The 15,375-nt window shown below is 40.7% G+C and overlaps 1 protein-coding gene across 5 annotated transcripts in view; it reads right to left on the bottom strand.

Annotated features, from left to right (window-relative positions):
- The window catches only part of mast2 (microtubule associated serine/threonine kinase 2), a 212,418-nt gene that overhangs the window by 79,179 nt on the left and 117,864 nt on the right, over window positions 1-15,375 (bottom strand). For 4 of the 5 annotated variants that reach the window (XM_050054358.1, XM_050054362.1, XM_050054360.1 and 1 more), the window contains one exon: window positions 2,454-2,485. In XM_050054358.1, the coding sequence (XP_049910315.1) occupies window positions 2,454-2,485 (32 nt within the window). The remainder of the gene's footprint in view (window positions 1-2,453; window positions 2,486-15,375) is intronic. The other variant, XM_050054361.1, reaches the window with a different exon arrangement.

Genomic DNA, 15,375 nt, shown 5'->3' with positions numbered 1-15,375 from the left:
TGAGATGCATCTAAAAGCTCCTTAAAGGCTAGCTAGTGCATGCTTTCGTCTGCACAGTGATATGGTTGGCGGGTGTAGCTTGGTAGAAAGAAAATAGTTCCTGAAACATACAATGCCTATACGTTAATACATGAATAATGACTTTTCTATATTATATGGACTGATGCAATACTGCCATTGGCCATTCCATCAATGGCAGGCTCAATAGAATACAATGGTATCCACTGACACAGCATCTAGCCATTAGAATACACTGTATTAAAGTAATGCTTCTTCTGATAATGTCAGGAGGAGACATGCTTTTCCAATTTTATGATGCAGCTCTTGTATGAAAATATAATCTGACCTGATTTATGTGCACCTGAGAGAGATTAAAGAGGGAAATAGAACCCAAAAATAAAAACACAGAGTATCTCAGCGGTGAAAAAGTGAGAGAGTGAACCAGAGAGGACTGTCTGTCTTTGATTTGACAATCAGAGACAGAAGACAGACCTCCTTTCAGTGCCATCAGTTCCTGAACTGTGTCCATTAAGAAGAGCTAAGGCTGCGTTCAGCAGACAGCAGGATGCCGCCGCTGGCCAACTGTCGCTCCCACCGAGTCGACTCGGACTCACAGAGGCTTCACAGCAGCCGACATGCTGCCTTCTAAGCTCACTGCAGAGCCTGAAGAGAACACACACTACCAGTCAATGAACACACACACACACACATACACACACACATACATACATAGACGCACACAACCCGACCCCTGTGGTTCTAGCCTGATATTAAGAATCTGATAAAGAAGCTCTGTATCTTCAAAGATCAATGAGGAGATGTGGGAGAGATAAAAGCTGTTTTATTTGGGGTTTGGACTCCAGCTACACACACAATTCATACCTCATAGTTTATAGTTTATAGTTTATTTTATACGTGTTATTATTATCATAGCTAGGGTTCAACAGCAATTTAGGATACTAAAAGAATTGGAAAAACAGAATTTTCTCTGCAAAGCACCTCAGCAAATCTCTGAATAATCAACACAAAAACTGCAGATTTTCATGGCAGGAAACCTGTATAATGTATTTTGTGGAAATGCCTACCATTTTCTGTTGGTTCTTTGTGACAAATACATTTTATCCGTTAAAGTTCTGCTCATTTCATTCAATTTCTTAATCCTTGAAACTGCACTGAGGGCCCTTTCTCAAAAATGTCAGGTCTTGCACACTGCTTGTAATAATTGTGCAAGTGCTGTACAAATAACAGGTTAAGCTGATTATATCAGTCATGCAGCAAGTACTTTTACATGCACACCTGGTAATAATCGGGTATGTGAAGTGGCCTAGTCATGTGCTGGCATGTGAACATCATATCCTGGTTTCAGAGGCTTATGTAAGGCCTCAACTGCAGCAGTCACAGTCATGACTGCAACACCACACATGACAAGAAGCATGAATAACAGCATCACAGGGAGATGAATATCCAGCTTTCTCTATATTCCATGTGAAAAGCATATCCTGAATATGATCAAATTCAGGATACTGATCGTGTGAATGTAAACCTTTCCATCTATTCAGGAACACAATACTAGTAGTATTTACAGAGTGTAAAATACGGTAATATGCAGCTAAGCGGCTGTGTAATGAGGTCCTTATGGCCTGTATCTCAACTGCAGTGCTGTAAGACCTGACGAGCACCTTATGTGACCCCTGTTGTTGTGCTGCTTACGGTAGCTCAGGGAAACTCCACAGTGAGTCATGATGATTACACCATGATGACAAACTTTGTATTTCATCAGTTCATCAGAAGCACTGACTTTTGTTTCCAAACATGTAGAACTTTTCCAGCACTGGACAATAAATTAGCTGCCTGGCACACACATACACACAGTCTGTTATAAATAGGTCTGCATCTTTACACAGTGGGATGCTCAGCTGTTCTGGTACACACACACACACACACACACACACACACATACCTGGACCCAGTGGCTTTTCAACTTTGTCCTTTAACCCTTTACTGGAAGCTCTCTCTGTATAACTTGATAAGGATTAACAGCTGAAGCAGAACAAATACACATGGAACATGGTTTCCTAGTTATATTTAAAGGACTAGTAAGTCATTTTTATGCTAATAACAGTACGCACGGTCAAGATTCTGATTAAAAACACACAAACAGTAGTATTAAACTCTTGCTTAGAACTGCACACCAGGCAGAAACTCCCAGAACCCCATCGACAAACAAAAATGTTTTAAGGTGAACAGAAGCATCTCTTTTGCTGCTATTCACAAGACCACACCTTATACACACTCATGGTGTGCGTATCTGTGTTTGGTTCATTGCATTGCACCCTCAAGGCTTTCCAAAATTTTCATGATGACACCTCTGGAAATCAACAACAACAGCAGTAACAAAACAGAGAGGACTGCCTCTGATTGGTCAGAAGACAGAGGGGATGATGGGTACTTACAAACTGCCTCGTCTGGGAAGGCTCAGCTCCTTCTGAAAGAGAGAGAAAAAGATGGAGATTTGTTAATAATTACAATACATCACTTTTCAGCTAACCCATTAAAAATATCATCATCAGTCACACAGTGATGTCATTTTATCAACATCAGACTGCGCAGCACATTTGTCGTGAGTACAGCTGTTTGACCAACAGGTGTCACTGTGACATTACTTCACAAAGCAGCTTCAACATTAGAACTCATGGTTTTTTTCCATCACTGAAGTGTTCAAAGCCTGTTATTGTACTTAAAAGCTACAACAATAACACAAACCCTGTTTTCTCTTCACATATCCTCTCATCTCTTACTATGAGCCAGCTAAGTAGGAATTGCAACTCAACATCTGGAACTCAAACACTACATTTAAAAAAAACAGAAAACCTCATAGCCGCTAACAGAGGCGTAAAAATTCTGCTTGAAGTTCTTCACTTTGAATTTGAGCAAACGGTATATTCCATAAGTCGATGTGTCTGTCCATTTCTACAAAGCAGTATCATTTCTTTCACCTCAGCTGCACTTTCTACAAGCAACCACAAGAGGGCAGAGGAGTATCATCATAGACATCAAGCACTTAACAGCGATGACAACTCTGCTGCTTGATTTCTTAACAGTCAATGTGCATGGCAAACAACCAGCTACTTTGAATCTGAATGTTTGAACAAGGTCCTATTGTCAAAGAAAAGTTTATACTTCAGCTGGTAGTATTTTCGTGTTGTAAAATGTATGAATTTTGGAAAGTCTAAAGACATGGAACACAGAACTCATATGTACACAACCTGCAACCTGACAGCACCTTCAAACTTTCTGAGAAAACAGACCACCGACATTAGAGACCTCCTGGAGAGCACCATCTGGCCAGAAGCACCAATCAGTTTTTGTGCATGTGTAGGTGTGTGTGGTTGAGGTACATGAATGCTAGGTTGCCAGGTTCCCAAAGTAGGTCAACAGCTGGTTTCATTTTGAAAAACATCATTAACACCTTCATCAGCATCAATCAGTGTTAACAATACAGCAATACCTCATTCAGACTAAACAGGTAACACACACACAAACACGCACACAAATTTAAACCCCTTTTTTCCTATATTAATTCATTTCATTTTTAAATGTCAAGCTTGCAAAGAGTAACTGATTCCATTATTTATCCCATTATTTGCTCAATTAATGATGAAGACAGAAAATGGTAGCCAAGATCAAAGTGATTATTAAAAAGTATATTAAAAAAATAAATAAAATGAATGAACTCATTGTCAAAAATGTTGCTGATTAATCCTCTGTTGACTGATGTATCAACTAATTGCTGTAGCTATGAAACTGATTGAGCTGAAGTCTGCTGCACTGATGCATACAAGTGCAATTTTACTGAATGTAAAAATGACTTTCCTGATCAGCTATTAGTTTGCACATCAATGAGAACAAACAGCTTCTGGGTAACAATAAGAAGTCACAACTTGTTCATTTCTAATCATTACTGAGTCTTATATTTATGTTTCACTGGTGTTTAAAACAATATGCTGCTCTCTGATTAATTAGAGGACCTCACAGTGCTCACTGAGCACATGCACGACACTCAGCAGAGAGAGAGATGGACCTTTTGGCTCTGTTTCTGACCTGTTTTTACCACACTTTCTGTCTGTCACACACACTCTAAAACACGCACTCTGTATTCCTGCGTGGGACGGCTGTGTCATCGGAGTCTCCTCGATCTCCTCACATCTCTGTGTGCAGATAAGCTAATGGACATAATGGAGTTTAGTTGGAGCACAGTGAGTGGGTGAGTGGCTGTATGGCAGAGGTCTGCAGTGTGTGTGTGTGTGTGTGTGTGTGTGTGTGTGTGTGTGTGTGTGTGTGTGTGTGTTTGCTATGATAACATCAATCAAAATGTTGCTAGTTTTCATTTTGCCTCCCTAAAAAAGAACAGAACAGAACAGAACAGAACCAGTGAGATGATGTGTGTGTGTGTGTGTGTGTGTGTTTGTGTGTGCATGAGTGTGTTCCTGTCAGTCAGACTGGACCCAGTGATTCTATTAGTCCTGCGAACAGATGTTGTGCAGACCCAGAGGGACGGGAAATGGCTCCAACTGCACAGGAGGAGGAGGAGGAGGCGACCTTTTATAATCCCCTCTGCTGTTCCCTTTCTGAGTGCTGAGTTTACACTGCAGGTCTTAATGCCTTGTTACAGTAGAGCAGTGACAGTCCACCTGTTTATCCACTCTACAAAAAAAATGTCATGTCTGATGACACTCAAAACAACGAGCCAACTTTAAATGTGACCTGAGCCTTTTATCAGAGACAAAACACAAACAAGACAGAGATAATAACAGAAGATGAGGGGGAAACACATTATGATTATTGACTTAAATGTCATGATTTACCAGATGAGTTCCGCTTCACTGATTTCACACATAAAGGTCAGTGTACCAGACATGTGGAGTAACTACTCAGACTGTGAGGGACAGAGAGTAGATGTCTTTTGAAAATATTTAACGATGTAGTTGCGTATTTTTGTGGTAAACCCATATAAGTAACAAATCATTACTCTCAACAGTGTATTTCTACAGGTCTTAAGACTGAAATCTAGAACAATAAAGGCACAGGTGCTGGGCGAAATTTAATTAAAAAGAAAGAATAACAATAAAAAAGTTAAATATGTTCTAACTACAAAAAACTGACAGAGGGCTACAAGCAAACATAAAAAATACTGTTAGTTCAACAGGCTCTTTAGACTCTTACCCACCCTCTTCTTCATCACTCTCACCAACCTCTTAACCTCTCCCTCATTACCCATCTCCCCCCTGCCTCACCTCCTCAGTTCTCCTCTCCAGTCTGGCTGTTAAACACACAGACACACACACACAGACACACACAAAAAAAATGAACGAGATGGGGGAGAGAAAATGAGTGCCGGTGTGTTTAAGTACTTCATGCTTGTATTATCCATCCTCCCACACAAAGCTCTGTAATGTGAAATGATGCTCGTCTGAAACTCTCATCTGACAGTTTATTGCATTATACTGTGTGTTTTTGTGTGTGTGTGTGTGTGTGTGTGTGTGTGTGTGTGTTGCAGCTGAGCCCTGAGGGAGGATGTTCAACCCAAAGCCACCCTGCAAAAAATAGCCCAAGAGGGAAAATAAGCTAATGCCCGATATCAAAACACACACAGTATACTGTGTACACACACACACACACACACACACACACACACACACACGCTGCTTGTATTAAACAAGCCAAACAGGCACAAAGAGAGCTGTGATGAAATTATCCCCAGTGACGGCGAGGATAAGAGGAGCAGAACACAAAGCCTGAAGCAATCTACCCGATGGAATACAGGCTTCGATAATACGCTTTATGGCTGACAGAGAGGGAGACAGAGGGGTTGGGAGGGTAATGTGATTAGAGAGATGGAGTGAGAGAGGAGAGGGTGAGTGGAGGTAAAGAGATGTAGGCTAAAAGGTAACAGCTACTAAACATGTAAAGATGTGAAGTCAAAGCCTGGACTGCTAATGGAGAGTGTACTGGTCAAAAACAAAGTCTTGATTTTATGACTCCTACATATGTCTGGCTCTGCCCACACAAAGTAACATGATTTGTCAAACCTCATGTGAACAACAGACACAGTTTCCCTAACAACAGTAAATATCCTCCTATTCCTCCTTGAGAAAGGCCATTTCTTGGTTATGTACACGTTACCACGTTTCTAAGGTGCTTTTCAGAAGAGAGAATGTGCAGGACGAGAACTCAGACATCAGGGACAGTTTCTAGGGATGAGCAAGTGCACCATTGTCTGTATCTCTATCTATTTAACCAATTAAATGACCTGTATCCATATCTGTGCTCAGAATGGGCAGGATTTAAACCAGAAGTAGGTGCAACTTTACCCAGAAATGGATGGTACCTAACCATGGATGTATAAACAGACCTGGTTACAGTGTTGGAGGCAGGCTCCTGTTAATGTTTATGAAAGTCGTTCAGTGGCCCATGAAGCCCAAAAAGCTCTATTTCTGCAGTATGAAAATACGATCGGCACTGCTTCCGCACCATTGGGCCCATAGGGCAAGCGCACTAGAAACTTCTGCCAGCCAAGTGGGCTACTTCTGATTTAGCGCTCTACTAACTTGCGTCTTTTCTAGACTTTCCCAACGTTATCGGTCCGTATGGTTTAAATTCTGATTGCGAAACAAGTCATTTCTTAGGGGTTGTGATACTTAAAAAATGTATCCACTGATTTCCAGAAGTCTCTTTCCCAATCTAAGTCTATGGGAGAAAGTGTTTTTGACCTAAACCTAATGGACTCAGGAGTTGTAATTCCACTGCTTGGCCACTACAAAAATTGCCTTTAAAGCCCAATGCACTTCCTGAGGGCCTGGAACTGTCCAGGAGTTTTTATTTTAAATCTGAAATTAATACAGGGTGATTGGATGTTGTTATATTTATTATTTATTAGAAATTGGTTTACAGAACATTGTCAGAGGTGAACCTCAGATTATTTTTGATCACAAGAGTAACAGACCGCACACAGCAGCCCAAATGAAGATGTTCCTACATCAGTACGGCTACAGTACCATGTACGGCTATCAACACATTTTATTTAGATGATACTCCTAAAAAGTACATTATCTGTAGAAGATACTAATTTCATCCAAGTATTTGGCCTAACCTTAACGGTATCCACTAAAACTGAAGCTAATAGACTCATTAAGTTGGTTTCCAACACTGAACCTTTAACATGACTTGAAAGCAAAGATGAGGAGGCATCGCCTTGATAACACTTTTCCAGTTCAAATAGATTAGCAAAGATTCCAGAAAGAAGTCAGTGGTAGGGGATATATATGGAGACTATCCTTGAGTTTAAGTTTGTTTTTGACATTCTATAGCTTTATAAGAGAGATGGGCAGCTGTAAAGAGATGCCATGAAATGAGGGTTGAGAATTAGAGATGGGGGATGATAGCAACAAAGGTCCCTGGTTAAACTTGAACTGAGGGTGGCCGGCACTCAAAACCTCTCAGCTACCAGGGTGCAAATTTTTATAGTAAGCAGGTTAGCTCATGTAAAGTCACTAACGGACTGACTAACCACCCTGAACAGCCGCTGTGGTTCCAGGCAGCGTAACACCGTATCCAAAGTAACCCCCACAAATCTGTGACTGACAGCAGGACAAATGAAGCCAGAGAAAGTAGCAAAATCAGACACGCCGATCACGCACACTTAAGTCCAAACTGATGGATGTGTGTGCGGCTGTCAGCAGGTGTCAGGAGGGAACACACAGCAGACAGCAGAGGTGACAAATAACTAAACAACACATTCAGTCAGGTAGCACTGTGCCTACCAAATATGTCCCTGCATGACCCCAAAATCTTGCTTTGCCAATCTAGAACCGCTCTGCAGTGTTTGTTTTAAGGCCTAACTTTATCTGCGGAGACAAAACACACTTACTTGCAGTACTTTCGAACCCAGTAAACCCGTTGTACTGATTCATATTCATGGAACAAAGACAATCAATACACTAAATTGGGTCTCAGCCTATACAAATAAGTCTATTCTCCCTGTGTTCTTTGCAGAGTGTAGCCAATATTTTCTCTGAGGTCTCTGACAGAAACTTTATTCTCAGGTTGCTCAGATTTAATTGAACTTTGGCTTGCTTAAAGGCAGGTAACAATACAGTTAATGTTTCATTGGCCTGCAGCAGTGAGTGGGTTGATTCAGCTGAAACATTAGCTCAAAATAGGCTGATGAAAGGCAAAGTTGGCTGAGGGGTTTGATTTCTGTCAGCCACAAACAAGTATGATTTCATATTAAATTAAAACATTTTTGTTAAAAACATCTTCAAATCAAACTAGGGGTGAGATTATGGCAGTAGTTTGAAGACGACACAAACACATTCAGCAGCATTTATCCAAGAAACGAGCCTTTAGGACTCAACAGCATTATGAGAATAGATTTTCTCCCGTGTGTGAATAACAGTGTGCGTGTGTAAATGCCTGTGTCTAACCAATCTATATGTTCAGTACATGTGTTTCTGTGTGTGTGTGGGTGTATTTAGCTGTTCCACCCCGGGGCCCGATCATAATAACATGTTTTAGTTGAGCTAAAAACACGCAATTAACAGGAGGATGCCGGGGAGCCGAGCTCCACCGGAGACAATTAGAGCTGCAGCAGCAGCCGGCAGCCATAATTCATTATCAACACTGTGAATATTGATGAGGAAACAGTGACAACAAAGAGACTCCGGGATGACACACGCAGCGCATCGACACAAGAGGCAGGGCAGAAAAACACTGATGTTTAGTGTGTAAATTGTCCAAAGACAACAAAGTGTTTCGTTGTTAGGAGAAAATTCTGCTTTATCACAACTTTGGCCTTATTTTCAGATTTACAGCAATTATAACAGCGACATTTCAAGCCAAAATCATTTCAATGACATTGCTGCAATTAGTAGATTTGCTTGTGGAGGCCATATTACCAGTTGCAAACCATCTTGACAGGGCTGACCTTTGAGGGAATGGCGAGACATAGAATCCAAAATGAAGCAAGCTATCACATTAGCTGGGTTGCGTCATCCAGTTTTATATAACCAACCCTGTCAGGGTATAAACTAATCCTTAAGAGAGATGTGCTGAGGTCTGCAGTCAGCTGTGACTCAGGGGTTAATTGTACAAATGCATTGTCCTGCTGGCAACTGGCAAAGTACTTTGGCTGTTTGATGCCAGCATGATGCTGACTAGATAGGATATCAGCAGTTAGCCTGCCAGTCGTGTTGCTTGACAACGTGTCCTACAAGTAGTTACTACACCACCATCTGAATTCAATGTTTCAATCCAAGTTCAGTAAACTAGATTACCATGCTACTGTGCAGTTTATTCATTACAGCACTGCTTAAAGGGTCTCTACAGTATAAGTGTAGTGCAAAGTGGCGGTGATGGGCTAGCTAGTTGGACAAACACTCACTAACATGCATGCAAGGCCAGACCAGTTTACCACAACTAAGAGCAGAGGAGCTCAGCTTACAACACACAGAGGGAGCATGACTTCATTCTCTGCTCAGGACACCATTACTCCATTATATATTTACATAGTAAACCGTGGTTTGCTACTATATTAATGCTCTGACCAGATAATGAAAAAAATAAGCAGTTGTAGACATACTGTACAACACATTGAGATAATGCAGGTCTGAGAGCTTCATCCAGAGAGAGGACACAACCAAGATATTCTTCTAAGCCATCACTGTGGTAAGAATTCTGACACACAAACTCACACACTGTTACTTACCCCCCTTGATCACTTCACGGTAGCCTAATTCCAGGTTGTATAATCAAAGCAGATCAGCTCCTGATGATAAACTGACCGCGTTGGCCTAAAGTCTTGGAATGAATCTCAGCAGTGACTCAAAAGGAACAGACGGGGATGTTAACTGAAATGCTGCCATATGTGGATTTTGATTCAGTCATCCTGATTTTTTTTTTTTTTTAATTATTATGAAGTCTGGATTGATTAGAGAGTTGAGACTGACTTTGTGCTTACACAGTTGAAGGAATCTGCATTAATTACTGTAAGACGTATTAACCTCTCAGTGGGTTGGTACAGAATGGAGCAGCAGCTAAATAACCCAGTTAATCTGGATCAGTGTAACTACCAGTGATAAAGTGGTGAAACAACCGAGAAGTTTAGAAATTTGTCACGACTGTGAATGATCATTTCAAAGTTGATTTGTTGTTGAATCAGCTGACTGACTACAGTTAATCTCTATATATCTTGTACTAAACTAAACAGGGACAAACAAAGCCCTGTCCTCGACATCAGCAGTAAGATGATGGACAACAGCTGTAATGTTGGAGATTCATGGGAGAGAACCAGAAAATGAAGAAATAGGGCTGGTGTGAAATAGAGCCATTAACAGCAACATAAAGCTGCTCTAAGTGAATGAGCTAATTGTCTGGTGGCGTTCTGAGGACACGAGTGGCGTCCTAATGAAAGCTCTGCTGCTGCTTAACGGCCGCCGGGAGAGACTCTCCACCACAGAGAGAGGCCCACTGGGACCAGTAAGGCTCTAATAGAGGGGTGTCTGTCATTTACAGTGTGTGTTTGTGTGTGTGTGTGTGTGTGTGTGTGTGTGTAGGGTAAGGGGCACAAGGGTGAGTGTGTTTGTGTCCCCGAATAACACACTTTACTATTGAAGAGCATTATAATTCACCTGGGCCACACACTGACACATTAACACAACTAATCTCCATTACTTTGTATGTGTGTGTGTGTGTGTGTGTGTGTGTGTGTGTGTGTGTGTGTGTGTCACTAGGGGGATGACATCCATTTGGGTTGGCTTTTAATCTTCCAAATGAGCAGACATAACTCTTCCTACACTAATGCCACTAACAGCCAATTATTGTGTGTGCTCACTCAGTAAGACTGTGTGTGTTTGTGTGGTAACGTGTGTGAAGGAAGACGACAGTCATTACAGAATTGCTAGATTGTGCATTTGTGTGTGCTTTCAATCATTAACATGACTGACTAAGGTAAGAGTGGGACTGTGCAGCTGTGACCCGTCAACCATCGACATTAAACCCATTAGGTGACACAACTTAAGGATGAAGAACAGAATTAAAGTCAGATGACCGTGTTTCAATCAGTACTAAAATCTTGGCTGATGGTGGTTGAGAGCTAAGCTCACTGGGTATAAGAGTCGTCTTGTGTCTAATAAGTTGGAATACCTTTTTATTTTTTAAGAGACAAGATGAGCTGACATTTAAACTACTGTTTATTTCAATATTTTGGGATATTTCGATGAAAACTACAACTAAATATATGTGTCACCAACTCTTTTTTTTCCATGACTAAGCTGAGACAATGACTAGACAGTACATACGTCATTAAACACATTTTTACAATGAAAATTGCGTGGGCATGTAAAAAATGATGAACGAGATGCTGTCTCGGATACGGAGCTTATCATTTTGAGTATTCAGTGTTTCCCATAGTATTAGAACCTGTTTGTGATGGTTTGGGGGGCAGCAATAGCTGAACTCTTTGCCTGAACAGCACGAGCTAACACAGCACAACGTGATCTCATCACTGTATGTCATAATGGCCACTTGGGCAGAAGCCCTGCAGCAGCCATAAACATCCCGGCTGTTAATTTCACACCGACAGCAAAACGGCTCGAATGTAGTTGAACCTGTAAATAACTGTTAGGGTAAATTTGCTGTGTGAAGCTAACAGTTAGCCCTGTGAGTGTGTGTCAGTCACAGATCTCCGTATGATCAGATCATTTCGCTGTACACAGCTCTACAGTGAAATAAAATTGTTTAAAATAGTCAAATTTGCAGTAAAGCTGCAGTGATTGGACAAAATTGCAAGGTCGCGCAGAAAGCATAGGTATTGGCTGAATTTGTGTAATTGAGATTGCAACATCGTGAAATCCTGGAGAGACTGACTGTGACTATATCAAAATGCAATGTTGTTGACAAAAAAGACAAGACTTGAATGTAGTTTTAAGAAAATGAATGAAATAAAGTTTAAGATAACAGAATTATTGGTTTTGGTTTGTAATCTGGTGACTAAAAAAGACTCAATTGTTAACAGTTTTCACTGACTAAACCTACATCAAAAAAGTTATGTTTCTTTTGCTTTGTCTAAGACTAAAGGTGACAAAAACATTTGAAACAGGAGACTTAGACTAAATCAAAAACAAAACAAAACAAAAAAATCAGACAAAATGAACACTAAATTAGACCAAATAGACCGAAATATTAATGCCTCTCTTAGTGCACATTGGCTGGATGTCCTAAATGAACCTTAATGAGTCTATCAAAACCAAATGTGACTTTATCCCAATGCTTTATTTCTTTCATTTGTGATTTCTTTTTAATTTATCAGAAATGGAAACTACCCACCTCTTTTGGCATGGTAATATGTATTTGAGATTGAAAAATCAAATTAAGCATACATCGGCTGGTTTTCCTAGTAGAGAATATAGCAGCTGACAATTTTAGTAATCCTAAAATATCAATTACATGATATTGTGACTGCTGTTTGAAATTTTTAAGACTTAGGTTGGGTTGGCAATGGGATGAGTCTTAGTGATTAAAAACAGATCAATCAATAATTAAAAATAATTAGTTGCACTTCTTTTTTTTCATAGTTTTATTGCAATTGTCTTCTAATCTATATATCTCTCTCTTTTTTGCAGTATTTATTTTTATATATTTATTTCTACTTACTATGATTATTGTTTATTGCACTAATAACCCCCAAAAAAATCTTGTATGTGAATAGCTACTAAGCAATAAACTGGATTCTGACTCTGATGAATATGTTACAGTATTTACAAAAAAATCCCTAGTGGTCAAAAATGGTTCAGAGCAGCTCTAACCTCCTACATCCATCTCTACATGTGTTGTTTCTCTACAGCTGCACTATTCACTCTTGAGATCACTTCACACACACTTCCTGTCACACTGCAGGACATCCACACATGCAGCTGTGGGGTCTGTCAAAATGGACAAATGGATATCTAGAAGTGTACAATTATCCAGGCAGCGTGTTGGTGCTCGTCCCCTCCACAGTAGAGACAACCTGCTAATTAGTTTCAGCTATGAAGAGCATCACCCACACACACCCGCACACAAACACACACAGCTGAAAGGAGCTAATCTGGCCTCATCAGCTTGTCTATCATGAGTTCCAGTAGGCCGACACTTCCTCCAGCGACATGCTAAAGCCGCTATCAGCACTGGCAGAGAAAACAAGCTAATCCTAATTGGAATTTACACATTCAAATGAAATCTGCAACGCCTCACTGGAAGGGTTTTATCTGCAGATAATACAGAGAGGGAGTGGCAGGGTGGAGGGTGTGTGTGTGTGTGTGTGTGTGTGTGTGTGTGTGTGTGTGTGTGACAGATTGGCAGGTGGATTTGAAACAAGCTTCCGTACAATAATTAAAACAAAGAGCAGCCTGGTGTCTGTTTCAACATGCTGAGCTGAACTGATCCGCACTGGGAGTGTGTATTCAGCATCCGGACTGGTGTGTGTGTGTTTGAATGTATGTATGTGTGTGTGTGTGTGTGTGTGTGTGTGTGTGGGTGGGTGAGAGAGAGAGAGAGAGAGATCCTCCATCAGTGGAGTTCAACCTTTACGACAACCCTCCAGTCTAATACCTCTGTTGTTGGGTTTCAGCAGCAAGTCAGTCCTTGACGCTGTATTTACTGAGACATGTGACCCATGTTAGTAAATAGGAGGAAATCTGCCCCCTGTTGAGTGATTATTATAAATGAAGTGGAAACTGTGAGCACATAGTTAACTAAACATACAGTACTTAGGGTTTTAATATCATATTTGCCATCTGGAATCAGGGTTTACCTGGCTGGTCCCAGATATCACTCTGTGGTAATTTGATTTAACACATTCATTTAAGAGAATGCAAAATATAAGCATAAAACTGAAATAATGAAGGTCTTAAAACTCAATTTTGACACAGGGGCCATCTTAAAAAGTGGGCCTCATGATCACATTATAAAACAGAAGGCATTATGAGGCCCTTCTGGGGGCCCCTGGAGGTCCGGGCCCTGGGGCAGTAGCCTAATTTACCCAGTTAATAATCAAGTCTTGATGTGCTCACACTATTTTCCAATGCAATGGGCGACTATATTAGGCTTGGAAGATATGAAGAGATTATCATTCCACACAACAGCTGTTGGCCACGATAATGGCACCCATGTGTCCACGATAACATAAAGATATTTAACTATGTGACTCCTGCTTTGAGGTTTGCGCTACACTCAGTCTCTTTTGTCCTTGTTGTGACATATCAAAAAGAAGTAACAATATGCTAGTATATGTCTGTACATAATAACCCATGTAGCCCTAACTCGAGCAGGAATGATGTCAGATCTCACGTAGATGTGCCTATCTGGAAATTTCTTTGGTTTTAAACTGAACAAGAAAGGATAACCAGAGAATGTGAACTATGTGATTTGTAAGTTGTGGACTAACAAGTTGGGACTTAAGATAGAAACTACACTAATATTCACTGCCATCTTAAAACTCACCATCTAAAAGAATACCCGAGTCTGCCACCAAATCGATCCACAAAGAGCAGCTAAACCAAAACTCCCTCCACGGTGTGTAATCAACCCTCAATTATTGGAGCTTTTGTAAAGGCAAAAAAATATAATCATGACAGTCGACTGTGGCGAAACCGTAAAGGGCAATTAAAGATCCAGTGGGCAGGGTTTCTTAAGCATCTAGTGGTGAGACAGCAGATTGCAACCAAATGAAACTCTCCCGTGTGCCAAGCATGTAGAAGAACTACTGTGGCTGACACAAAAATGCAACTGGCCCTGTCTAGAGCCAGAGTTTGGTTGGTCCGTTCTAGGTTACTGTAGAAACAACATGGTGGACTCCATGGACGAGGACCCTCTCAATATGTAAATACTGTATAAACGCCACATTCCAAGGTAATGAAAAAAGCAAGGATTAATTTCAGTTTATTATACACTAAATGAAAATATAGTTATGAATATTATGCTGCATGCCCATATATTCTCCTACATCCTACATACTGGACCTTTCAACTTATTATTTAATGAAAATAACCCCACCAGTTGACTGAGCTGATTTATTGATGTGCTTTATGGTGAATATGGACTGGTGTGATGGTTGGAGTGTGAGGTGCTGTCCCATTCCTGCTGTAGCAAACTGCTATACGCCGTAGAGGCAGCTGAAGTGTGGCGCTGCCCGTTTTAGGGAGAAGCAGCCACACTGCTGTCTTGTTGAGGGCGAAATGTGTGGACAGTTAAATTATTCCACAATCAGAAACCATGGATTACCAGAACCATCCAGAAACATGGACAATTATAAAGCAGCAGCCAACAATGTAAGAAGATGCA

This window comes from Epinephelus moara, chromosome 10 (genome assembly GCF_006386435.1).
Source record: "Epinephelus moara isolate mb chromosome 10, YSFRI_EMoa_1.0, whole genome shotgun sequence".
NCBI classification, from domain to species: Eukaryota; Metazoa; Chordata; class Actinopteri; order Perciformes; family Serranidae; genus Epinephelus; species Epinephelus moara.
The sequence above is the reverse complement of the archived record's forward strand: the minus strand, read 5'-3'. Positions and strand labels throughout refer to the sequence as shown.